At 57.5% G+C, this 24,166-nt stretch overlaps 2 protein-coding genes across 6 annotated transcripts in view; one reads left to right on the forward strand and one right to left on the reverse strand.

The window, feature by feature from the left end:
• The first annotated feature begins 1,707 nt into the window (after nucleotides 1-1,707).
• G6PC3 (glucose-6-phosphatase catalytic subunit 3) lies at nucleotides 1,708-6,129 on the forward strand. Of its 2 annotated transcripts, XM_003996974.6 has the most exons (6): nucleotides 1,713-2,102; nucleotides 4,000-4,106; nucleotides 4,487-4,577; nucleotides 4,776-4,894; nucleotides 5,085-5,226; nucleotides 5,460-6,129. In XM_003996974.6, exons 1-6 carry the CDS (start codon nucleotides 1,885-1,887, stop codon nucleotides 5,821-5,823), a joined length of 1,041 nt encoding a protein of 346 aa, XP_003997023.1. In that variant the 5' UTR covers nucleotides 1,713-1,884; the 3' UTR covers nucleotides 5,824-6,129. The 2 variants fall into 2 exon arrangements, with proteins under 2 accessions (XP_019673528.1, XP_003997023.1); XM_019817969.3 differs by lacking the exon at nucleotides 4,776-4,894 and having other exon boundaries at nucleotides 1,708-2,102; nucleotides 5,460-5,632.
• A 378-nt stretch (nucleotides 6,130-6,507) lies between these two features.
• HDAC5 (histone deacetylase 5) overlaps nucleotides 6,508-24,166 on the reverse strand; it is a 38,862-nt gene continuing 21,203 nt past the window's right edge. For all 4 annotated transcript variants that reach the window (XM_023244463.2, XM_023244461.2, XM_023244460.2 and 1 more), the window contains 24 exons: nucleotides 20,566-20,825; nucleotides 20,316-20,460; nucleotides 20,098-20,212; nucleotides 19,664-19,794; nucleotides 19,386-19,532; nucleotides 19,184-19,296; nucleotides 18,736-18,867; nucleotides 18,287-18,509; nucleotides 16,073-16,284; nucleotides 15,514-15,807; nucleotides 14,625-14,790; nucleotides 13,639-13,772; nucleotides 12,903-13,023; nucleotides 12,382-12,431; nucleotides 12,105-12,212; nucleotides 11,642-11,697; nucleotides 11,406-11,493; nucleotides 10,337-10,456; nucleotides 9,982-10,079; nucleotides 9,687-9,805; nucleotides 8,928-9,061; nucleotides 8,522-8,606; nucleotides 8,226-8,391; nucleotides 6,508-8,146 (listed from right to left, as the gene is read on the reverse strand). In XM_023244463.2, coding sequence (XP_023100231.1) covers nucleotides 8,107-8,146; nucleotides 8,226-8,391; nucleotides 8,522-8,606; nucleotides 8,928-9,061; nucleotides 9,687-9,805; nucleotides 9,982-10,079; nucleotides 10,337-10,456; nucleotides 11,406-11,493; nucleotides 11,642-11,697; nucleotides 12,105-12,212; nucleotides 12,382-12,431; nucleotides 12,903-13,023; nucleotides 13,639-13,772; nucleotides 14,625-14,790; nucleotides 15,514-15,807; nucleotides 16,073-16,284; nucleotides 18,287-18,509; nucleotides 18,736-18,867; nucleotides 19,184-19,296; nucleotides 19,386-19,532; nucleotides 19,664-19,794; nucleotides 20,098-20,212; nucleotides 20,316-20,460; nucleotides 20,566-20,825 — 3,257 coding nt within the window. In that variant the 3' untranslated portion in view covers nucleotides 6,508-8,106. The remainder of the gene's footprint in view (nucleotides 8,147-8,225; nucleotides 8,392-8,521; nucleotides 8,607-8,927; nucleotides 9,062-9,686; nucleotides 9,806-9,981; nucleotides 10,080-10,336; nucleotides 10,457-11,405; nucleotides 11,494-11,641; nucleotides 11,698-12,104; nucleotides 12,213-12,381; nucleotides 12,432-12,902; nucleotides 13,024-13,638; nucleotides 13,773-14,624; nucleotides 14,791-15,513; nucleotides 15,808-16,072; nucleotides 16,285-18,286; nucleotides 18,510-18,735; nucleotides 18,868-19,183; nucleotides 19,297-19,385; nucleotides 19,533-19,663; nucleotides 19,795-20,097; nucleotides 20,213-20,315; nucleotides 20,461-20,565; nucleotides 20,826-24,166) is intronic.

Genomic DNA, 24,166 nt, shown 5'->3' on the forward strand with positions numbered 1-24,166 from the left:
GGCAAAGGGCAGGAATTACAAAGATGGCCTTGGGGCAGGAGTTTTGCCCCTCCCCCTACTAGTGTCCATTCTGATCTATGACAGTTTTAACACATAAGGTGTATTTTCCAGCCCTGTCATCACCAGTTTCCATCCCTAACCCACCTACCTGCCCACATCCCACCCCACCACCCCCATAGAAATTCTGGAGCCTCATGTATGAGTAACAATAGGTTGAACTTTCTCTAGGTGGAGGCAAAGACCAGCCCTGGCACTACTTGAACACAGTTCAAAAGTGTTTCCTTGTCCTTCAAAAGACATCAACTTCCTGATGTTGGGCATATATTAGTCCAATCATTTAATAGAAATAAATACACTGATGCCTCTTAGTTGTGGTATTTCAGAGAACTTTCAACTCTGACCCCCACAAGTCATATGTAACTGCCACTCCACTTTTTACATGGCATTGTGATTATAGTTTTCATATATATGACTGCCAGGTACTGTTAGGAAAAGCTTCTTGGAGAAAGTGAAAAAATCTGAGACCTGAAGGACAGGCAAGATCTCTAAAAGGAGACAGAGCCTGTGGATTTCAAGGAACATAAAGTAGCTCAGAAATATTATGAAATGGAGTTGTGGGGGTAGGCTGGTAAAGGTCGTCTGGCTAGAACCTGAGCAAACTTTCAAAGACCTAGAAAATGTAGGCTTTCTCCTTGGGGCAAATGAAAAACAGCAAGGGAGTGAAGTGACGTTTATATCCAGCTTCCGTTCCCCACACCTCTTCAATTAGTGAAATTAATTTCTCCCCAAGAAGAACCATATTTACATTCTCATTTTCGTTCAGCCAGCAGAAAACTCTCCAAGAACAAAGTTGCTTGAGGTGGGAAGGAACTGGGGAGCCACTCAACAGTCTCCTCCCACCCCAACTCTGCCTCTAGGCAGGACCTCACCTAGAATAGGTGAGGATTCTATTTCGTGTGTGTTCCTAGAGAGGATTATTCCAGATTTTGCCGTGGGTGTGTGCCCTTCCTCTTCCCATACCAACCCAGCTACTACCTCATAGTTTACCTGCCCAGCGGGGTTTTGGAAGGCAAGGAGGGAGGTAAGGCAAGCTTAGAAGTGGAAGTGAGACTGCTTGCTATGTGTAAGAATTCGCAAGCGTTTAGGTTAGACGCCTCAGAATCAAGAGGCTTATCTGTCAGCTTCCAAATCAATAGCGGACGAATTCGGGCGGGAGATTCTTGGGCTGGGGGAGAAAGGCAAGGGCCGATTAGCGGTGTCTGAAAATGTAGAGCCCCGCTTCAGCGCCGACCGGAGATGCCTGGCTCCTCGGAGGAGTCTCCGTAGCGCTCTCTCCAAGAAATCTCAGAATATCTTTGGAGGGCAGCGATACTGGAGAAAAGAGGTCTGGTCTGGAAGGAATCCTGACCTTGGAGATTACACATCCATCTTCGCAGCAGCAAAGCAAGAACCCTGGGCACGTCGCCCACCCGCAGGTTAGTCCTTCCCTTGACCCGGAACAGCAGCGGGAGCCGACTCTGCGCCCAATGCCCACGTGCCGGCAACAGCAGCCACGTGGGGCTTTGCGGAAACGCCTTCGCAAAGATTTGTCCCCTGCGCTGCCCAGTAGAAAGGAAGACCCGGGTGGAACACTAGAGGAAACGGTACCGGCTAGAGGCCGGGCTCGCGCGAGTCAGGGACTACCGGGGGAGGGGGGGGACGGGGGAGGGGCGGGGCTTGTGCCGGTCGCTGGCAGGGGGCGGGGCCTAGGGCTCCGAAAGGTGGGCTTTTGGACGGCAGCGGGGAGAGCAGCGTCCTCGTCTCCGAGGCGTCTCCGACGCGTCTCCGACACTCCTCGGCTTCCACCATAGAGCAAACCCCCGCCCGGCCGGTCCCTCGGTCGCCATGGAGTCCACGCTGGGCGCGGGCATCGCAATGGCCGAGGCGCTGCAGAACCAGCTGCCTTGGCTGGAAAACGTGTGGCTCTGGGTCACCTTTCTGGGCGATCCCAAGAGCCTCTTTCTGTTCTACTTCCCCGCGGCCTACTACGCCTCCCGCCGCGTGGGCATCGCAGTGCTCTGGATCAGCCTCATCACTGAGTGGCTCAACCTCGTCTTCAAGTGGTGAGACACCGAAGCCCTCGGCGTCCTGGTCCCCCACCCCCAAAGGCCCTGAGTCCTGGGCAAGCCCTGATCTCCCTCAGCAGGTGCCTCAAAGGCTCGGACCTCCCCCACCACCCCGCCCCACTGAACCCATGGCCTTAAGATCTCTTCACCCCTACCCCCGGGTCCCTGACTTTTTCCTTTGAGCATCTTCATGCATTTTGGACTCAGACCTAAGAGTCCCCATCTTACTCATGAGACCAGTGTTTCTCAAACAGGCCTGATGGGAGAAATCACCTAAGGGGTGCAATGCAATATTTAAAATGCAAATACCTCATCCCACTGCAGACATACTGACTTAGAAATTTAAGGGAAGGGGTTGGGAATCTGTATTTTAAGAAGCATCTGTGGTGACTTAAGTAGCAAAAGGTCCTGCTTGTCAGCTCACTCTTTCATTCATCTATTCATTCATTTGACATAGTTGTTAAGAAGCATGCTTTGTGCCAGGCTTTACACTAGCAGCTAAGGGCAGAGGGCTCAAAATTTAAGGTATGTTTCCCCAGACCATGACCAGCAGCATAGGAAGTACTTTGAAAACTTGCTAGAAATGCAAGATCTCAGGCCCCGGGCCAGAGCTTCTGAGTCAGAATCTGCATTTTAACAGGGACCTCAGGTGATTGCAGTGCATAGTAAGACTTGAAAAGCACTGCCTTCCAGGGAGCACTTTTCTTCCTTCTCTCCTTCATTCACTGGTAGACTTCACACAGACTTAGAAGCCAGGAATCCCAGGCAAGTGGGTGGGGCCCCCAGGCCTTATCTCTTTGTGCCACCAGGTCTCTCTTGGGTGCAGTGGGGAGCTGTGCCTCCCCTCACCTCAACCTCTGCTGCCTGGGGGAGGGAAGGGAGTTCATAGGAGATACTTGAATGGGCTGGAATGACTTTGCTGAGAAACAAAATAGGAATTACCTCCCCTCCCACTCTTCCCTGCAAAGGCTTCATTTCTCCTGAAAATGGAAAAACAGCTGTCTACTCATTTCCTTCTTGCCTAATTGCCCTTTGCTTTGCGCTCTCTCCCCGCTCAGAGTCCGTATAAGCCTCCCCCTCTACTGTTCCCGACAGGACAGACCACTCCCTTGGGTAGACATTCTCAATGCCCACCCCCCCCCCCCACAAGTGACAAAGCTCCTATTCATTTCCTAAGTGTGTTTTGAGCACCTGGCGTGCGAACCTAGTGGTGAGGAGAGGCAGGTGCCTTTTGTCTCCCTCCCCAGCAGCATCTTTCTGCTCTCCTGCCTTTCCTCTTTCTGGCCACAGCAGCCTCGCCTCTTCAGGATGTGGTTTCCCAGGGTCCAGTGAAGTCACCAGCCAGGGGACTTTGAGCTTTTTGTCCTCTTTATTCTTTCTCGGCCTCCTCTGTCCATTTCCCACTCCCGTTCTCAAACAAGAGAGTCTCACCCAAGGAGTTCACGTGTAGGTAATTCAGACTGGAGTTTGGGAACTGGAGAGAGGAAGATTCAGGAGGGTCAGTGGGGAGTCTGGGAGCAACAGAAAGAGTCAAGTCCTGGGCTCTCTAGGAATGGGAAGAGCAGAGCTGGCCCTGTAGTGGGAGGAGTAAGAGCGGGACTAGTGAGCATTTCAGAGCATTTCAGAGCGTGCATGTGCATACACACACACACACACACACACACACACACACACACACACACACGATCTCTTTCCTCCTTATCACTTCTTTAAAAATAGCATGTGTTCTTCTGTTCCAAGGTGAAAACTCATGGCAAGGTAATGCACAGACTTGGACTCCCTTTCCGACTCCACCCTGCAGGACCTCCAGAGTACTCCCGGGGATCCTTCTGCTCCCGCCTGTTCCCCTGGCTGCGTGCACATATAATGTCATCTTCTGTCTGTTCTCTTCTAGGCTTCTGTTTGGAGACAGGCCCTTTTGGTGGGTCCATGAGTCTGGCTACTACAGCCAGGCCCCAGCCCAGGTCCACCAGTTCCCTGCTTCTTGTGAAACTGGTCCAGGTGGGAAGCCCCAAATCTCCCTGTCCCGGTGCGGTTAGGGTTCAGTGAGTGTTTCAGAGTACTTTTCAGCCAGGGTGGCCTAACCAGAGGCCCAGCCTCTCAGTTACTGACCCAGAGAACTAAGAAACCCCAGGAAGAATGATTTGAATTCCAGAGGAGGGCACCCATGCTAGAGTGCCAGCTGCCCACCTTGTTTCGAGTAGATCCGAGAGACAAAGCAGAAGCCCGAGAGCAGTGGCCTCAGGCAGGGGTGAAGAAGGCTTCAGGGCAGAGCGAGCCACGGACCAATGCAGGGGGTGGGCAACGGGGTTCAGCTATTGCCAGGGGCTCCTGGGTTCCACTCTCATCCTCTCACCTCGATCTTCTGGATCCTCCGGCAGGCAGCCCTTCTGGACATTGCATGATCACAGGAGCAGCGCTCTGGCCCATAATGACGGCCATCTCTTCCCAGGTGGCCACCCGGGCCCACAGGTACACGTTGGCATTGCCTACCAATGAGGACAGGGGTGACAGTGCCCTGGACCCAAAAACCGCAGCGGCAGGGCAGCCTGGGAGCTGGAGTTCTGGGGACCCTGGGGGCATTTGGTCAAACCATGAAGTGCTTGGGTGCTGAGGGAAGCCAAGCTGTGTGTGGACACCCCCTGAACCATTTGCTTTTCTTCTTTGTAGCCGCTGGGTGAGGGTGATACCTAGTCTGGCTTACTGCACCTTCCTACTGGCGGTCGGCCTGTCCCGGGTCTTCCTCTTAGCACATTTCCCCCACCAGGTGCTGGCTGGCCTAATAACTGGTGAGCAACTGGGGCAACATGGTGGGCCTACGGGGTGCCACTGGCAGTGGGAGGACCCGTATAGGATCCTCCCATCGTATAGCTGACCCCAAGGCCCTTTTATACCTGTCTATTCTGCCAAGCTGCCCTTCAGCTCAGGGGGCTCATATCCCCCAAACTCCCTGAAGCTGCTGTCACCTTACTTCCCTAGGTGCTGCGCTGGGCTGGCTGATGGCCCCCCGGGTACCCATGGAGCGGGAGCTAAGCTTCTATGGATTGACCTCACTGGCCCTCTTGCTGGGTGCCAGCCTCATCTATTGGACCCTTTTTACACTGGGCCTGGATCTTTCTTGGTAAGTCCTGCTTTGAAGTTTGGGCAGGCCGGAGCCCGTTCTGCCTCACCCGTACCCAGCCCGGTGGGTCCCTGGTTTGTTGTAGCCAAAAAGGAACATGTGACCTGTTCACACAGACTCTCCTGGGGTCACAGCACAACATGGGGGTAGACTCCAAAGGGGCTGAGAGCCACTGGCCCTCTAGGTTCCAGAGGGGGGAGGTCTCTCCTGCAAAGACCCCCTCCTCCCCACAGGTCCATCAGTCTGGCCTCCAAGTGGTGTGAGCGGCCTGAGTGGGTGCACTTGGATAGCCGGCCCTTTGCCTCCCTGAGCCGTGACTCAGGGGCCGCCCTGGGTCTGGGCATTGCCCTGCACTCTCCCTGCTATGCCCAGGTACGGCGAGCATACCTGGGACATGGCCAGAAGATAGTCTGTCTTGTGCTGGCCGTGGGGCTGCTGGGCCCCCTGGACTGGCTGGGCTACCCACCTCAGATCAGCCTTTTCTATATCTTCAATTTCCTCAAGTACACCCTCTGGCCATGCCTCGTCCTGGCCCTTGTGCCCTGGGTGGTGCACACGTTCAGTGCCCAGGAAATACCACCCATCCGCTCTTCCTGACTTCAAGTGCCTCCTATTGCCACTTGCCCCGCCCCCCCCAAAGCCAACACTCCGTGATCTGTGACCTCCCTCCCCACTCCAGGAGGCAGCCCCCATCCCCTTCCAGCTCCCACAGGCCCTGGTCATCCTCAGTCTCCCACTTCTCCAGCATCTGGTCTTCACCCCAAAGGGCCTTCTTTCTCCCAAAAATGCTGGTCCTTTTGCCTTCCCCTGAGTCCCCGGAGAGCAAAGGCAACATCAAGACCAGTGGGGTCCTGTAACACTGTGAGGGGTTCACAGAGGCCCCAATAAAAGCCCTTGAATACATCTGGATTTCTTTTTTGCCTGTGCGCACATTTCCGTTGAACTTGCCTGTGTGTGTGCAAGTGAGACCCTTGCCAGGCCACCTGTTGTACACTCCCCCTCCCCCCACAACGCTTGTTTCCAGAGACCCTCAGCCGGGGCCCAGCATCATCGGCTAGGCCACAAGAGAGGTCCCATGAGATGCTATGGCTACATTCAGTGACACCTTGTCTTTAATCTACAGGACAGAGACTCCACTCCCTCCCACCCCAGCCTCCTGTTTCCTAAATTGGCCAGTGCAGGGGCTGGAGAAAAGAAGAGCCGTTTTTTTGGCCAGGGTGGGGAATGGGAACCTCTCCTCCATTTGGAAGCCCAGAGAAGAGAGACATCAGCCCCAGAAGGCACTGTCAGAAACAAGTTTATTTACATAAGGACACACAGTTTAACAGATTACAAAATACTTAACTGAAATCCATATCCAGGGAGACAAAGCAAGGAGTGGGTTTACATGAGAACCAGACCAGCCATGGGAGAGAGAGAAGGGCCTGGAGCTGGGGCTCGGCAGGGAGAGGCCTGGTACACTGGGCCTAGCCCCATCCACATCCCCCAGGAGGATCTAGAATACACTAACAACACACAGGACACAAGCACGCAACGAACCAGTGGTGGTGGGGCTCCTGCCCCTCCCCTGGCTCCCTCAACCCTACTCAGGCCCCCGTTAGGATAATATGTAAACAGACGGGGCGGGGGGGGGGGGCCCTCGGGATGGGGCAGAAAAGAAGTGTATGTGGTGTTGACAGGAGGACCGAGGAAGACGCAGCCCCCTAGGAGCCACTTCCCATCTTTGGTTTCCTACAGGCTAGACGGCATTCCCTAGGCCTTGCGGGCCCCCAGCCCCTCCTGGTCTTAGCTCCCTTGGGCTAGTGGCCAGGAGAGGCAGCCCAGGAGGAAGGGAAGCTACAGGTGAGGGCAGACTCCTGGGTTCTGGCCCTGCCCCCTTCTAGAAACCCCACTCTCACCATCCCCACGCTTCAACGTAAAAGGCCCCAGAAGGGAGGTGGGCCAGTGACCACTGGATAGCTGGGGAAATCTGGTCCTGAACAGCAAGGGGGCTCTCACCAGCCTGGAGGCTCCACCACCCCCGGCCCTTGCAGGGACCACCTCCCCGTCCCCAGGCTGTGCCAGCAGAGGGGCAGGGAAGCCCACAGAGTAAGGCTGAGAGCAAGCCTGGTTCTAAGACTCCTCCTGGTCCCTCCGAACCCAGGAGTCCAGCCCCATCCCTCCCCACACACTTTGACCCTCTCCAACCCCTGGGAAGGGCAAAGAGGTCCTGAGGAGTATGAGGCCAGACAGCCCTGCCCACAGACCACAGGCCCACATCCTAGGGCACAAATCTTCCCCTGGTGCTGAGGCCAGGAGAAAGGAGGAGGAGAAGGGGTCTATGCAGAGATGGTGAGGACAACAAAGAGGGAAAAGGGTGGGGAATCGCGGGGTGGGAGCCCACCTCCCCTCCACTCTGTATCTTAGACTATAGAGCAACCTTCCGGATCTTCCCCTGAGGTTGGAGAGGGGAGGAGGGTGAAATTAAGGCATTTCCCCCAGTTAGCTGAAGCCAAGGCACCAAACTTACTGTTCCCTCCTCACTTAGCGAGACTCCAAAACTAGAAGGTACTATCTGGGCCCCACACCCACTTTAAGCCGGCCCAGTCTCCAGGGTGGAAAAGGACAGAATGCAGAGAAGTGGGTACGGGACACAGCATGGAGGTGAGGCTGGAAAGGGTACCCCCGTACCTTTCAGGGGGAGCAAACTTCTAGAGTGGAGACGTGGGTCTTGCTGGGGGGAGTTGGGCAGGAGGCCTGAGGCGGCTTAGAGGAGCAGGGGGGGGAGCGAGGCTGAGAGACCCACACAGCACACGTTGTTGAATGTGTGACTTTTTGTTTTTAATAGAAAAAATAAACAAAATCACAATGATGAAGCCCAGAGGGACGGGGGCCAGGGTGTCACAGGGCAGGCTCCTGTTCCATGGGCTCCTCTGCCGGCCTGTGGGAACAAGCATAGGGAGGGGCATTGAGGTGGGGGCACCGGCTTGGGTGAGGGCAGAGGTCAGGAGGAACCTTACCTGGGGCTGTGCTCCCGGGCTGCAGCAGCCTGGGCCTGCTCGGCCCCCACCGACAGCAAGGCCATGGCGCTCACAGTCTCAGCCTCCTCCGTCTCCCCTGCCTGGGCCTCCCGCAGGGAACGGCCTAGACCAGCAGCGAACCTCTGTACGCAGCTCCAGTGTTTGCCTGTGGACGAGGGGTAGACGGGGATCAGGGAGGACAGAAAGCATACTACATCCCCAGCCCTGGCAGGCCCACAAGCTTCTGCCCCTTTGGCAAGCCGAGGTCTGAGCCTCTCTGCCTTGTCCCCACGCACTCTGGATCTCGATGACTTTCTCTAGCGTGGCCACTGCGTTGATGTTGGGCTTTTGTTGCAAGACTGCCTCGTCCAAGGGCTGCAGCTGGCAGGGGAAAGAAGAGAAGGCGTACGGCTTATGGTGGGGAGTGCGTGGCGGTGCCTGGCCCTCTGAGCACCCCATTCAGCCCCAACCATCTCCCGTGACAAGGGTCAACAGCAGAAAGGAACCCTGAGGAACCCAGGAGGAACCCTGAGTCAGAAAGCCCTCCCTAGCCACCGGGTGTCTTTGGAACCCAGAAAACCTTCCCAAGGGCGCTCAGTGCTGCTTAATCAGGAAAGGGGCCCTCCCTTACTGGCCTCTCCCTGGGCCCTCACCCCCTGGCTTACTAGTCCACTTCCCCCAGTGCCTCCCTGCATCCCTTACCTCCACGCTGAGCAGGGCTGAGACACAGGCCTCAGAGGCATCACAGATGGCGGTCAAGTCGTGGCCTCCCTCCAGGGCCAGCACCACCCGGCCCCCTGCCAGCGTCATCAGCTGCCTGGTTAAGTGGCCAAAACCTTTAGGGATGGGCGAAGTGAGGAAACCAAAATGGTTTGGAAAAAAAAAAAAAAATTTCAAGAGAAGATAAGAAAGGAGAGAAAAAGCAACATGAGAGGAGGAACAAACAGCACAAAATAAAATAGTAGACTTAAACCCAGATATATATCCGTGATAAAATTCAATGTCAACGGACTAAATGCTCCATTAAAGGCAAAAGAGAACAGGGGAGCCTGACTGGCTCAGTCAGTGGAGCATGTGGCTCTTGATCTCAGGGTCGTGAGTTTGAGACCCACATTGGGTGTAGAGATTGCTTAAATAAATAAACTTTTTAAAAATCTTAATAAATAAAGACACAACAGAACGAGTGGGCTAAAAGAAATTCCAATTATGTCATAAGGAGCACCACCGAAACATAGGGATCAACAAGTCCCACCCCTATGGCTCTGGGAGGAGATCTACCCTCTGCTACCCCACATCCACATGCCTGCCCCCCACCCCAAGGCCAAGGTTGGCAGAGGGAGTGGGAAGCCCCTCCAAGATGATTCCACGTCTTGGACCTGCCCCTCCGCTTTCCTCCTCCCCACCTCCGCAACGCCAGTCTATTTCTGCTCCACGCCCTCCCTCAATCCCCCAGGAGCTCACATCTGGCGGTGACAGAGTAGCCACCCAGTGGAGACAGGTGTCCCTCAACAGCATCAAACCCGGCAGAGACCAGGACCACGTCAGGTGAGAACTCGTGGGCAATGGGCATCACCACTGTCCTGCAAAGGGAGGGCCCAAGCTGACCCTGGCAGGTGGCTAGGCCAGGCCTCCCCTCACTCTGTGTTCCCCCCCCGAGACAAGACCCCTCACCCACACCAACCTGAGTGCCTTCTGCCCCTCCCATGGCAGGGCCCAGGGGGCTCCCACCCTGCCCTTGGCCCTTCTCAGTGCCCACCTGAAGGCCGTTAGGTACTCCACATCTCCGATGGGGGGATCCACACCTCCCGTCCATGCCACGTTCACATTGTACCCCACACCTGGCCCTCCGCCAACCTGGCAGCGTGGTGGGGAGGGGTTATTCTCACTGCCTGGGGATCCCAGACATCGGCCCCGCCCTCAGCCCTGATTCCAGCCCTTACTCCACTCACTGCTGCTCTTGGTGGAGGGACAGTTGGCCTGCGTGGTCCTCCCGCTAGAAGCCCGGACTCCCTGGATATCAGCACCACCACAGGCCTCCCTGACTCCCTGCTAGGTCCCATTCTGCTACCTCCCCAAGGGGCCCCATATTTGATTGAACCCAGGAATTGTACCTCTTCAGGAGCCCCAGAGCCTGGAAAGAAGTTCCCGTTGTCATAGCGATGCAGGGAGATGTAGAGCACAGACGGGTCATTGTAAAACGCTTGTTGGGTGCCATTGCCATGGTGAATGTCCTAGACGGCAGAGGTGGGAGCGTCAGAAAGAAGGCCCAGTCTTGGGCCCAATGGTCAAAATTCCACTTGCTCCCCACCTCCACCCTATGGTGAACTCTGGGGGTGCAAGGCAGCGTGTTCTGTCCGCAACAGTATCGCCCCACACTTCTCTACCCAGGGTCTGTGGGCCAGAACATGGCACGGTACAGAAGAGATACAAAGCCGTGGGACGAATACGGCGGGTCGCCCTGCACCATTGTCCTCGACAGCGTGGAGGGAAACCTTAAGGCTAGTAAGGAACCGAAAGCAGATACGCTCCGAAGGACCCAACTTACGTTGAGTTTTTAAGCCAAAGTTGGGCTTCAAAGAGTCCTCATCTTTGATGAGCACTGCTCCTGGCTACTTCCCAGTTATGGGGAGTGGCGGGTGCTTTTCCCTCTGCCGTGAGAGGCGGGGTTTGAGAAGTGGCGCCCAGGAGCAAGAGCAGAAGTGCTGGGGCCAAGAGGTCTCATCCGAAGCACAGTGCCAACATCCCAAACTCTGTGACTTTGGTCGGCTATTTCACCCAACAGCTCAGTGTCTCTCCATTTATAGAAATGCACATCCTAACTCCTACCACTCGATACGAACCACGAGCAGTACCGTGTGTCCTGGCACACAGCCAACCCCAGTCAAGAGTACCTCTAGCAACGGTGGCCAACAGTCTACACTGTTCACGGTAGAAAATCTTGGTTGCTTGAGGCTACAAGGTCGGGGCCAAGGTGGACTGGGGCTCAGGCCACTTTTGAGTCTCTCTTAGCAAGGAGGGAGGCCCATGGTAATGGGAGGGCTGGGCTGATGCTCCAGCAGGAAGATACAAGGTAAGTCATCAGGCCCAGCAGCAGTGTGGGCACCTAAGGAATAGGTGGCAGTGTTGGGGGGGGGGTGCCTTCCTGAAGGCTGACCCTGGTCCTACCAGCCCCCTGCCTACCCAGTCCACGATGAGAACCTTGCCCACGTTCAGCTTCTGCTGTAGGAGTTTGGCTGTGATGGCTACAGAGTTGAAGAAGCAGAATCCCCTGGAGGGTGGGGGGAGAAAAGGATGGGGGAGGTCAGCTTTAGCAGACTGTTTGCTGCATGAGCAAAAGATACACATCAGCTCAGCTGAGAGGGAGAGGGGAAGGGAGGAGGGCAGCGGGTCTAGGGCAGGGCGGGTGTGGCACTCACATGGCTGTGGATTCCTCTGCGTGGTGTCCTGGGGGCCGGATGATGGCAAATCCATTCTGAAGAGGTGCAGACAGGGGGACGGGGACGACAGGTAGACAGGCAAGGTGGCCACAGAAGGGGTGGACGCAGAGGAGAGAAACACAAACCAGGCAGGGAAGAGAACACAGGTCAAAAACATGTATCCCACACACTAAGAACACAGCCGCAGGCCACGTGGGCAAGTAGACACCACCTCTGATCTCAAGAGACCCACGAGAGCATCAGATATTAGTGCCTCTTTGCCAGTCCCTCTTTACCACTCACCCCCCCGGCTGGCCCGGGAGCCATCACCTCCCCCCCACTCTGGCACCTGAGAGTTAAGGTTGCCTGCTTGCTCAGGGGAAAGCCAAGGCTGCCCCCGTCCTCTACCCCTGAGGATGCAGGACCAGGCCACGTGATGCCGAGGCCCCAGGCACACACTCACCTTGAGCTCTCCTGCTGCCACCTTGAAAGCCAGCTCTACCAGGCAGCCCACTGCCATGCGCACAGCACTGGAGGAGTGCATCTCGTTCCACACAGTGTCACTGTCCACCTGCGGGGGCAGGAGAGCAGGCTTCAGCGTGCCCCCTGCAGGGGGAGGGCAAGAATGGGGGTGGGCACCTGGACAGTGGGCCAGCGGCCATGGTGGGCGGGAAAGGGGGGTGGGGGGCAAGAGCTGGGAGTGCCGCCCATCCATCCCTACTGGCAGGTGCCCTACTCACCCCAATGCCCCCACAAGGCAGCATGGCATACATCTTCTGGCTGATGGGGCCTGCAAGGAAGAGGGACAAAGCTACTCTGGAAGTTGCCTCAAGTGCCAAGGCTACAGGCTGGGGCCTCCAGAGGGCAGTGAGCTCCAGCACCAAAAAAAGGCGGCCAGACCCAAGCACAGGACAGGCCTCTGCACCCCACGCCAGTTGGGAGAGGTCTGTCCCCTGTCCTCAGGCGGGAACACCTTACCTCTGGGGCAGACGGCAGGGAAAAAGGGGCATGGATCGATTAGGGAGACGAGCAAAGCCCTCCCCCATCACTAAGCCTGACCTGCCACCCTCCACCCTCCTGCAATGCACCCCACCCACACGGTGGTCTACGTGAATGGCGCCCCCTGGAGGTGTGCAATGTGGCGGCTGTGCCACCTCGGCCAAGGGTATGATCTGTGCCCACTGGGACCCACTTGCCTACGCTGACAGCTCCCTATCCCCCAGGGCAGCGCACACAGCCTGCCCCATGCCTGCTGGCTCACCAAGCAGCTTCTTGCTGTCAAGCTTCTGTCGGTTGAGGGGGCTGGTCCCATAGAGCAGGGTGTGGTATTCGGAGTGCACCGTCTGGATCTCGTCCAGTGTGGCTTTGCGACCCCGGATCCGCTGTACGGGGAGCGCAGAAGAGGCCAGTGAGGGGATGCACTGAAGGCCCAGCTCTCCCTGATGCCCAGACCCTCTCTCTGTCCTACCGCCCGGGACACATGAAGCTGCTTTCTGGCCTTAAGAGATCCAAAGGATTTTGAGAGAGTACAGTAAGACCTTGCTTTGGGAACATACTTTGTTCCGGAAACATGCTTATAATCCAAAGCACTTGTATATCAAAGCGAATTTCAAGAACCATTGGCTCAGTGGTGATCGTGTGACGTTCGGCGTCCCGTACCACTCGTATTGCAAGACGTCGCTTGTTTATCAAGTTCAAATTGATTAGAGGCGTCTTGTGGAACACTCGCAGAACAAGTTCCTCACAATCCCAGGTTTTACTGTATGCCCTGGCCCCCCACGTACCCCAGTCCGGGACCGCCCCCACTCGGCAAAATGCGCTATGAGGGATGGAACCGAGAGGTGGCTGAAGGGACTGACCCTGAGGTCAGGGGTTGAAAGAAAAATGAGGAAGACACAGAGAGAGGCCTCATGGACACAGAGACACAAAGGCCTTGGCTGGGTTTGGGCGGCGGCGGGGGGGGGGCAGGGAGCTGGAAGAAGGAGAGGCTCCCTCACCTCACACTTGCTAAGCAGGCCTGTCTCCTGCAGCCGAGACCAGATGCTCTGGATCCGGCCAGCATGCTCAGGGTGCACGTGTGTGTTCCCGCACATGCACTGATGCTTCAGCATGAACGTGTCGTAGACCACACCTGGACCGGAGACATACCCGTCAGCCAGCACCGCTCTGGGTCACGGCAGCCTAGCCACTGCCATCCCCGGCAGAGCTCACCAAGCTCTCCCCAGTCAGCCCTGGCCCCACTACCTCCCCACGGCCACCCCGGCCCCACCCCAGCCGCCTTCCCACACACCGGCCCCTCTCCTCTCCTCCCGAGGTTCCTTTCTCCCATTACCGCCCGTCAAAAGTCCCCTCTGCTCCTCAAGCCTCAACCAGCCTGCCCCTGAATGTTTATGTATTTATTTGGAGAGAAGAGAGACAGAGGGAGAGAATCCCAAGCAGGCTCTGCGCGGTCAGCGCACAGTCTGATGCGGGGCTGGATCTCAGGTGAGATCATAGACCTGAGCTGAAATCAAGAGTCAGACGCTTAACTGACTGAGCCACCCAGGCGACCCCCAACCCCCGCCACTGGTTTTCATTTCTGCACATCATGCTCTCAACACTCTACTCCCTTCAGGGCACATCCACCTTTCCCCCTTCTGTCACAGCCCGTGTGCTGTTCCCCCAGCCCCCCCCACCCCACTGGTGAGGCAGGACCATCCCCAGGCAACTGTGCCCCCTCAGAGCCCAGCATAGGGCAGCTTCATGTGGGAAAGCTTTCTGGAATGGACTGAGGCCTCACTTTTGACCCCACAGGGAAGAGGACAGGAAGCTAGAAGGGCAGGGACCAACTGAGACAGTGAGCTCTCTTCACCCAGGGTCCCAAGGGCTTATGCGGCCATGGTGCGAAAAACAGGTGGTCTCTCAGCGGGTCGCACGAGGCTAGACACGATGCACAGGCACCCTGGCACACAGTGGAAGGACAGCTGGTGGGGGTGGGGCTCACCTGTGGTGAAGAGGTGCTTGGTGGGCTGGTCTGGGGGGCTCTTCATGCCCCCAGGGGCAGCAGGTGAGGACTGGGTGCGGCCCAGGGCCTGGTGGGGCACAGTGGCCAGGCTGAGGGGTGCCTGATACACCTGAAGGGGCTGCAGCTGCTGGGCATCTGAGAACACCTGGGCAGGAGGAGAGTGGGAGGGAGCATGAGACGCAAGTGAGGGCAAATGTCCCGGGCCCCCCAAAGGGGCCCCTGTTCCAGTCCTTCTCTTCCAAACCTCCCCCTTCCCCCATCTCCTCCCACCAGGGACAGGAGGCACTCCAGCCTTCACCATCTCCACCTCCCAGGAGATAGGGGGGTGGGGGGAAGGGATGAGTCACGCCAGAGTAGCATTGAGGTAAGAGGCTGGGAGGGACGGGGGCGTGGGAGGGGGCAGGATGAGTCAGGCCCGGAGGGCTCGGCTGTGTCCGCAATGAATGGAGTGCGTTCTAGGTGCAGGGGGACTGTAGTAACAGCGGGGGTGTGTGTGTACACACGCGCATGCTCGCAGAGACCAATGCGCAACCGGCCCTACGCAAGCAGAAACGCAGATACACAGGCCATGTGTGCGCGCGCGCACACGCGCACACACACATACACACACACACACACACACACACACAAGCAGCCTGTGGCAAGGGCAGACACAGACACAGGGAGGGGCTGGCAGACTGGGGCACAGATGGCTCTGAGACCAACACAAGCAGCGCCCCCTTCCATAGCCCCTTGTCTCTTTCCCACTCTGCTTTGGCTCTCTTCAGAAAGCCTGGGAAGCGCAGACCAGGGAGAGGGAAAGGCAAAGATGGGAAGGGGCTGCAGGGGACAGAGGGGTGGCGATCAAGGGCCGGGGTGGAGGGAGCACCTTCTTGTAACCAGCACTGGACTCCTCCGAGTCGGGCCCCTCCTCGGTGCCGCTCTCGCCCTCCTCGTCCTTGACCTGGATGCAGTCCTCCTCCTCCTCTTCCTCCTCCTCCTCCTCCTCCTCTTCCTCCTCCTCCAGGTCTTCCTGCGTACTCTCACTCTCCGTGGAGCCTTCCCGGGGGATGGTCAGGGCCCCCTCCCCAAGCAAGGTCTCCTGCTGCTCAGTCAGCTCCTCCTCTGTCTCCTCGGGGTGGGTGGTGGGCTGCCGTGGCAGCTCCCCAGTCTTGGTGAGGATCTGGGAGCAGAGCAAAGGGACACGCCGGCTGGGAGGGGGAGCAACCGTGCGGCCCGTGGCCCAGGAGGGTCCGTCCTCCCCTTGCCTCTCCCTGGTGGCCGCCCTGCCCGTACAGAGCTTCCGCGTGAGGCAAGGTGGCAACTCGGAGCAGATACGGCGTGGGGAGTGGCCCCGGGCGTCAGCCCCCGCTCCCTGCCTGCCAGCCCGGTGCCGTCCGGTGTCCTGCCCCCAGCACAGCCCTGGCCATTCGCCTCCCCCAGCTCACCTTGCCCAGCTGCAGCTGCTGTTGCTTCTGTTTCTCCAGGAACTGCTGGTGCTGCTGCTGCATGACCAGCTGCTGCAGGGCCTGGGGGCTCTGGGGTAGCGGGGAGGACTGAGTGCGGCTCAAGGGCCGGTGCCGCGGGAGCTTGCCCACTGTCCGCATGCTGGTGGCCACACGTTCACCTGTCACCAGCGGGGACTGCCCGTGGAGTGGCACTGTGCAGTGGGGAAAGGCGAGTAACCATCACTGTCGGGGCTCCGGGCTGCCCCCCTCTACCCCGAGGCTCTCCCCCTCCTGCAACACCACCACCGACATGATCAGGAGAAACCTTGGAGGGGCCTGGGGCACCCTGCCCCCAAACCTGAGCCCCCTTCTTCCTCCTCCCCACAATGCAACAGTTTTGTAGCTCAGAGCTACTGCCTCCTGCAAGCCCTCCTGGATTCACCACTCTCTCTCTTTGATTCCCTTATGACTACACATATCGTCTTAGGCCCTCAGTATGGCTGAACAAGGACTAGCTTTCCCCAAAGGCAACGAGACCCCCCTGATCATAGACAAGGATCCCATCAGGTGGGGAAGTCTGGGGGCCAGGATCACTTGTCTTTTAAGCAGAACCTCTTCTGATGCCACCGGCTGCTTATGGTCTGACTGCCCAAAGCTGTGCCATCCAATCCCACAGTTGCAGCCACATGTGACTCCTGAGCACTTAAAATGTGGCCTGAGTTGAGATGTGCTCTAAACATGAAATACACACTGGATTTCCAAGACAGTATGAAGCACAAAGTAAATGGTCTCATCGGTAACCCTTTATATTGATTATATGTTGACATGATAATATTCCAGACCTAGCGAATTAAACAGATATCAAAGTTGGGGCACCCAGCTGGTTCAGTCGGAGGAGCGTGAGACTCTTGATCTCAGGGTTGTGAGTTCAAGCCCTTCGCTGGATGTGCAGAATAACTAAATAAATAAAATTTTAAAAATATGTATGTGTACGTATATATATTAAAGTTAATTTCACCTGTTTCCTTTCACAATTTTTTTAAAGCTTTTATTTTTGTGGTGCCTGGGTGGCTCAGTCGGTTGAGGGTCTAACTTGATTTCAGCTCAGGTCATGATCCCAGGGTCATGGGATCAAGCCCCATGTCAGGCTCTACACTAAGCATGAAGCCTGCTTAAAGATTCTCTCTCTCTCTCTCTCTCTCTCTCTCTCTCTCTCCCTCTGCCCCACTTGTGTGCTCTCTAAAATTAAAAAAAAAAAATGAAAAATAAAAATAAAAAGATTATGGGGCACCTGGATGGCTCAGTTGGTTAAGTGTCCAACTCCTGATTTCGGCTCAGGTCACGATTTCACGGTTCGGGAGATCAAGCCCTTCACTGGGCTCTGCACTGACAACATGAAGCCTGCTTGGGATTCTCTCTCCCCCTCTCTCTCCTTCTCCCTCCCTTGCTCACGAGCTCACGTGCACACCTGTGCATGTGTGTGTGCTCTCTCCCTCTCTCTCTCAAAATAAACTTTAAAACAATGAAATGAAATGAAATTTAATTCAAATTAAAAAAAGATTTTAAGGGGCGCCTGGGTGGCGCAGTCGGTTAAGCGTCCAACTTCAGCCAGGTCACGATCTCGCAGTCCGTGAGTTCGAGCCCCGCGTCAGGCTCTGGGCTGATGGCTCAGAGCCTGGAGCCTGTTTCCGATTCTGTGTCTCCCTCTCTCTCTGCCCCTCCCCCGTTCATGCTCTGTCTCTCTCTGTCCCCCAAAAAAATAAATAAACGTTGAAAAAAAAAAAATTAAAAAAAAAAAAAAAGATTTTAAGTAAGCTCTACACCCAACACGGGACTCAAACTTACAATCCCGAGATTAAGAGTCACATGCTCTGCTGATCGAGCCAGCCAGGCGCCCCTCTTTTTATATATATTTTTAACGCGGTTCTAGAAAACTTTAAGTTGCACATGTGGCTTGTGTTGTATTTCTACTGGACGGCACTGCTCTGGAACCTGAGCACATCGCAGCAATCAATGTCGTCGAGAACAGCACCTGGCGGGCTGGAGGTGCTCGATAATGTCCGAGCAACGCGATACAGAAGAAATCAACGATGCCACGGAGGGGAGCTGTGGTAGAGCTGAAGAGTGTCCCCGGCTACTCCCTGGTGGTTGCCTCGCACCCTCGGAGGAGGAGCCTGACACCCACTCCCTCGCACAGCTGCCGCCCCCACTCACCAGCGATGAGGGTGCTTTGCTGCCGAGCCTGCTCCAGCAGCAGCACGTGCTGCAGCAGGGAGGCATGCCCGTGGGGGCTGGTGTCACCCTCCAGCGCCACGCCCAGCAGGCAGCCGGGGATGGAGGATGTGCTCATGAACTTGCCCGTCAGCGCGCCACCCTGCCGCAGGGACTGGAGGGCCTGCCTCTCGGCCTCCTGCTGCGTTGACAGCTTCGGGGAGGCCTGGGGGAGGGAAAGAGAGACGGAAATGAAGGAGAGGCACATACCATCCCCAGTCCCGCCAACTTTGGATCGGCATCCCTCCCCCACCCACCTCCCACCCCCCAACTCTGAGGAAGGCCATCTGATCTCCTTCGGGGCCTTGTGAGGACAAAAACCCCAGCTGGGGGCACCCAGGACCACAAACCTAGACACCGGAGGGAGGATGGGGCGTGTGCCTCATACTTACCGTGAGGTGCGAGTTGGTGACAGTGACTGTGGCCTGCAGCCCTAGGGAGATGTTGGGCAGAGAGGGAGACGTGTAGAGGCTGAACTGGTTGGGGGAGCTGTCCAGAGGGAGGGCCCGGTGCTGGGGGAGCATCTAGGGAGCAGTCGGGAGAGACAGGCATGAGAGCAGGCAAAGGGGGGGCCACCTGGGGCCGAGGGCTCTGAATGGTGCCTCGCTCCCCGCTCCCCACACCAAGCCCCACCTGGGCAGTACTGAGAGATCATAGTCCTTCAGAGGCCCATGGGACAAATCCCACTTAGAGGCAACAGGTCCCTCTAGCCTGTCCACATGGGCGGAGAGGTCCCTGCCGGGTACTCTCAGCAAGACAGACAGGAAGGAGCTGCCTTCCTTCTTCCAAGGGAAACAGAGCAGCTCTGGCCCGCCCGCCCAGCCCTCAGCAGGCCTGTACCTCAGTGGGGATGTTGGGGACTGAGCCAGTAAAGCCATTCTCAGCAATGGTGCTGTGGGAGCTGTTGGGAGAGCTGGGGCCGGAGCCTGGTGCGCTGTTACACACGGACGACACTATGGGAGAACTGGCTGTCACCTGGGCTTGCTCAGAGCCACCCCCCACTCCCAGGACCTCAGAACAGGAACAAAAGAGGAGCCCTTACCTCCAGGCCCAGCACCAGTGATCTCAACGGCTCTCTTCTTAAAGGTGCTAATGACTGTCCCATCCTTGCGACGCAGGAGGGGACTGCTTCTCCGCTCAGCCACCTTCTGCTTTAGCCTCGAACGCACTTTCAAGTTGGGTTCAGAGGCTAGGGAGAAGGTAGGCAGGGCTCAGATACAGCTACACGGATGCGCACACGCCTGCAGCCTGGCCCCTTCACACTCCCACCCCTACTTCCAAGGAGCCATACTCTGGGAGGCCAGGTTGGGCACTGCTCACCTGTTTTGCGGAGGGGGAAGTCATCGCGGCTGTCATAGGGCCCAAGCAAAGGCAGTTTGTAGGAGGGAGGCGTCCCAGGGGGGCCACTCTGGGGAGGGGAACTCTGGTCCAAAGAAGCATGGTGGGCTCCCCTGGGGGGGTGTGGGGTGGGGATGGAAACAGACCTAGGTTATTACCCAGCCAGCTGGGCCTGCCACCTAGTGGCAGTCGCATTTAGGAAATACCCACTGCATGAAGGGACAGGAAGTGGATCTGGGGAGGGGAACAAAGAGGGAAGCCAGGGGTGGCAATCTCGTCTCCCGAGAGAGATCGCAGGGCCTGTATCTGGCTTCCGGCCAGGAGCCCCCTGCCATCCTGCAACCAGGCAGCCCCTGATGGGGTGGGGGGGGGGGGGGGACGCACCTCTGTGACCCATGCCCGCCCAGGGCCATTACCAGCATTTGGGATGCTGTGGGAGGGAATGGTTGAGGCCGCCTGGCGTGGGCTCCTTTGACTTCGACAAGAGGAATTCCTGGAGCCTCAGCTTCACCTCAGTGCTGGCGATGGCACCTGCAGGACAGGGCGCCGCTGACCCGGGTGCTCAGGGCCAGGAGCCCACAGCTTGGGGGCGGGGGGTGGGGGGGCGGCAGGAGCGGGAGGCCCCGGGCCTTACTCTCTTTGCTCTTCTCCTTGTTCCGCAGGATGAGCAGCTGCTGCTCCAGCCGCTGCTTCTCCAGCTCTTCCTGCCGCTGCTGCTCCCGCTGCCGCTGCTGCTCCAGCTCCTGCTGCCTCTTGGCCGCCAGCATCTCCTGCTGCTGCTGCAGAGGCACAGGGAGGGGGGCAGGGGGAAAGAGGGACGGGGTGAGCCAGGTCCGGGCGGGGGTCGGAGGTCTGGGCAGCCCCCCCGCGCCCCCCTCGCTCACCTTGAGGTGCTTCTGCAGCTGGACCTCATGCTGCCGCGTCAGGTGGTCGTGCTGTTTCTGGAACTCGGCGAACAGGAGCTGCTTCTGCAGCTGCTGCTGCTGCTTGAGTGCCAGGAGCTCCTGCTGCAGCTGCTGCTCCCTCAGTGAGGGGTCCACAGGGCCCGCCAGGGCACCCCGCAGCTCCGCGGGGCTGGGGCTGCCTCCACCCCCGCCCCCCATGGAGCTGGGCATGGCTCCCGGCAGCACCGGCTTCACCTCCACTGCAGGGAGAAGAGACAGGCGTCAGTGAGCCCGATCCTACCGCTACTAGGCCGTGGCAGCCGTGCTGGGGGCCCAGAAAGCTCCCCGGCAGGCCCACTAGACCCAAGAGAATAGATGGCAGGCGGGGTGGGGGGTGGAGGCAGTCAAAGCCCTCTGCTCCACAGAATCAGTGTTCTTCCTTAATTGAGGTCCAAGCCATGAACTTCAATAAGAAAATACGCAAAAGCGTGAAGCACGCCACCTGGAAGATTGTGAGTGCTCAACGCGTAATACATTGTCTTGTATTGTTAACACCACTGGGCATCTTACATGAGTTACCTTCCTAACGAGAAAGCCGGGCTTTAGAAAGGTTCGAGTACAGGGACACCTGGGTGGCTCAGTCGGTTAGGTTAAGCGTCTGACCCTTGATTTCGGCTCAGATCGTGATCCCGCCGTTCGTGAGATCAAGCCCTGACTCGGGCTCCACGCTGAGTGTGGAACCTGCTTGGGATTCTCTCTCTGTCTCTGTCTCCCCACCCCCCAAAATAAATAAATAAACTTAAAAAGAGAAAGAAATAGGTTGTTGTGGTTTTTAAATTTTTTTTTAATATTTGTTTATTTTTGAGAGAGAGAGAGAGACAGAGAGACACAGAGCGTGAGCAGGGAAGGGTCAGAGAGAGAGGGAGACACAGAATCCGAAGCAGGCTCCAGGCTTGGAGCTGTCAGCACAGAGCCTGACGCGAAGCCCGAACTCACAAACTGTGAAATCGTGACCTGAGCCTAAGTTGGCCGCTCAACCAACTGAGCCACCCGGGTGCCCCGAAAGAAAAAAAGGTTTAAGTACATGACCAAACACACACAGCCAGGTGATCAAAGAACCAGAATGTGAATCCAAACCCTCTGCTTCTAACCACTATCCTTCCCATGCCTCCTCCCCACCTCTCAGCATCACACATTCCCTGCCAAGAAACCTAAAGAAACTGAAGCACAGAGGCTGGTTCTAGAACTGATGGGGCTGGCAGCCAGGGCCCTAGGGAAACCCAGGAGAAGCCTGTGGGGACCTCAGGACACCCATACCCTTTCCCCTTTTCTCTGCCCCACACCCAGCTAGGGAAGATGGGGCCCAAGGGAGAGGCTGTAAGAATGGGGGGGGGTTGGAGCAGGAGGACTCAGGGAAAGGGGGTGCAGGGCTGCACCAAACCAGGGACAGGAGGGGGCTGGGAGTCAGACTCTGCTTCCTTTGCTGGATTATCTCCTTTCAACAGTTTTATTGTAATTACCCCGAAAATGCCGCTATATATAGAGTGAGCCAAACAGCAGCTGTGCCTGGGGGGAGGGGGAATGAGAGAATGGGCGGGCAGGCGCAGGGAGGAGGTGGGAGGAGGAGACAGGAAAGGAAAGGGAATCAGACAGGAAGAAGGGTAATGGCAAGGGGGGCGGAGGCTGGAGCTCAGGCAGAGATCTCAGAACTCTGGTCTCAGGGAGAACCCGCTGGGGAGGGGAAAGGGGTGGAGCGATCTGCTGGGTCTCAAGACTTCGGGTCCAGGCCCCCATGTGGGCAATGGGCTGAGGGGGCCCCAGGGAGAGGCAAATGTTCCAAGGGGCTTATGGGAAGCATGGGTCTCGACCTCTTGATCCCTGTACACTGTCCTCTGGTCACTGAATGTCACTCCCCACCACTGCCCCGTGGTTGCCAGGGCAACTGGGCAAACACCACACCAGCAGGGAGCCCCAAGCCCAACCCACACTCCACAGAGCCTCCAGCAGGAAGGGGAAGGCAGGCTACCCACTGCCTAGGAAGGAGGAAGTGAGAGAGGCAGGGCCGACCCACCTTGTTTCTTTTCCATTTCATTCTCCAAAGAAAGCCCTCACTTTCCTCACTCCAGCCCAGGGAGGCCACAGGGAGCTGGGAAGACCTTCCTGTGGCAAGGAAGGGCCTGGAGAAGGAAGGACCCCAACATCTTGGTGGCTACCAGTGTCTCCTCCCCTCGTAAGCAGGGGTCTGCCCAAGCCCCCATCATCAATCCTCATCGGGAGTGGAGAGGGAGCTGGGAGAGGACTAAGGGCTGAGCTAAGAGAGGCTTCTAGACCCTGTGCAATTCATGGGCCTGGATCTCTCCAGGGAACCCATACTGAATGAGTGTCACCCAGGCAGGGGCAAAGCCTGCTGAAGGCTAAGGCCCCGCTACCACCCTTATGCCTGAATATGGCCCCTGGGACCCAGTGGAGGTGGGGATGGGACGGTAAAGCCTGAGCAGAGTATCTCGGTCCCCACCAGCCCCTTCTCCGCCCAGCACTGCTAGGCACATTCCTCTGCGGTTTGCCCGCCAGCCACACTGACGACTCTGTGGCCACGAGGCCAGAGCCACATGTGCAGGAGTGGCCAGATGTGGCCAGGAGGGTGGGGTTCCATACACAGACACACACACACTCGCTCACTTTCCCTCCCAACCCACGTCCTGCCCCAGCCCCGGGAGGAAGCGCCCTCGGAAAGGCCCTGCAAAGGGCTTTTCTGGAGGTGGCCGACCCCACCCAGGGTGCAAAGCAGGGTGACAGCAAGGAATCAGCAGCCAGCCTCAGGTCTCCCCAGTGCTAGAAGTGCTCAACAAAGCCCCAAGCCGGCTGGAGAGTTATTATTCCTCAGTGAGGCTGGCTTGGCCCGTGGCACTCTGACCACTCAGCCAAGAGGAGGACAGGCTTCAACCTGCTGCTCCCGGCGGTGCTGGGGCTGCTGGGGCTGCAGGAGCCGGATGCCTGCCAGCCTGCCCGCCCAGGGAAGGGCAGGGGTCCAAGCACTCCTGGCTCCCAGCAGATAACCCTGCTAGGGATGGAACTACAGCCAGCAGTGCTGGCTTCCCTTGCAGGAGCCCTGCAGAGAGGGCACGGGCTCAGGCAAGGGGAATCTCCCACCAGGGCTCCCATGCAGCCGCCACCACAGCAGAGATGCTAGGCCCCAATGCAGTGGGAGCCACAGCCCCATTGGTATGCGGGTGGCAGGACGGCCAACGGGCTCTGGGAACAGCCTTGTTTCCATGCAAGCAGGAAGCACAGCCAACTAGAGAATGTTAACCTGCAGGCCCTGGGAGGGCCTCGACAAAATGCAGCACCCCAGGGAGGGCTCTGCCGGGTCATAACCTGGCTCCATCTATGATGGAAGGGGTGACGGCTGGGCAGCTGGAGTCAGGGAAAGGATGTGGGGGAGGCACAGAACCTCCTGGATGAAGTCTGCTGGGCACAAAACCTAGAGCCCGGCTGGCCTTGCACCCCCTAGAGGATTTGTGCCCCTGCCAGCTTGGCATGAGCAGAGCAGGTGGCAGTGGCTGCCATTAGAACCAAGCACCTGGCAGGAGAAATGGGTGTG

The sequence above is a fragment of the Felis catus genome, chromosome E1 (genome assembly GCF_018350175.1).
Source record: "Felis catus isolate Fca126 chromosome E1, F.catus_Fca126_mat1.0, whole genome shotgun sequence".
NCBI classification, from domain to species: Eukaryota; Metazoa; Chordata; class Mammalia; order Carnivora; family Felidae; genus Felis; species Felis catus.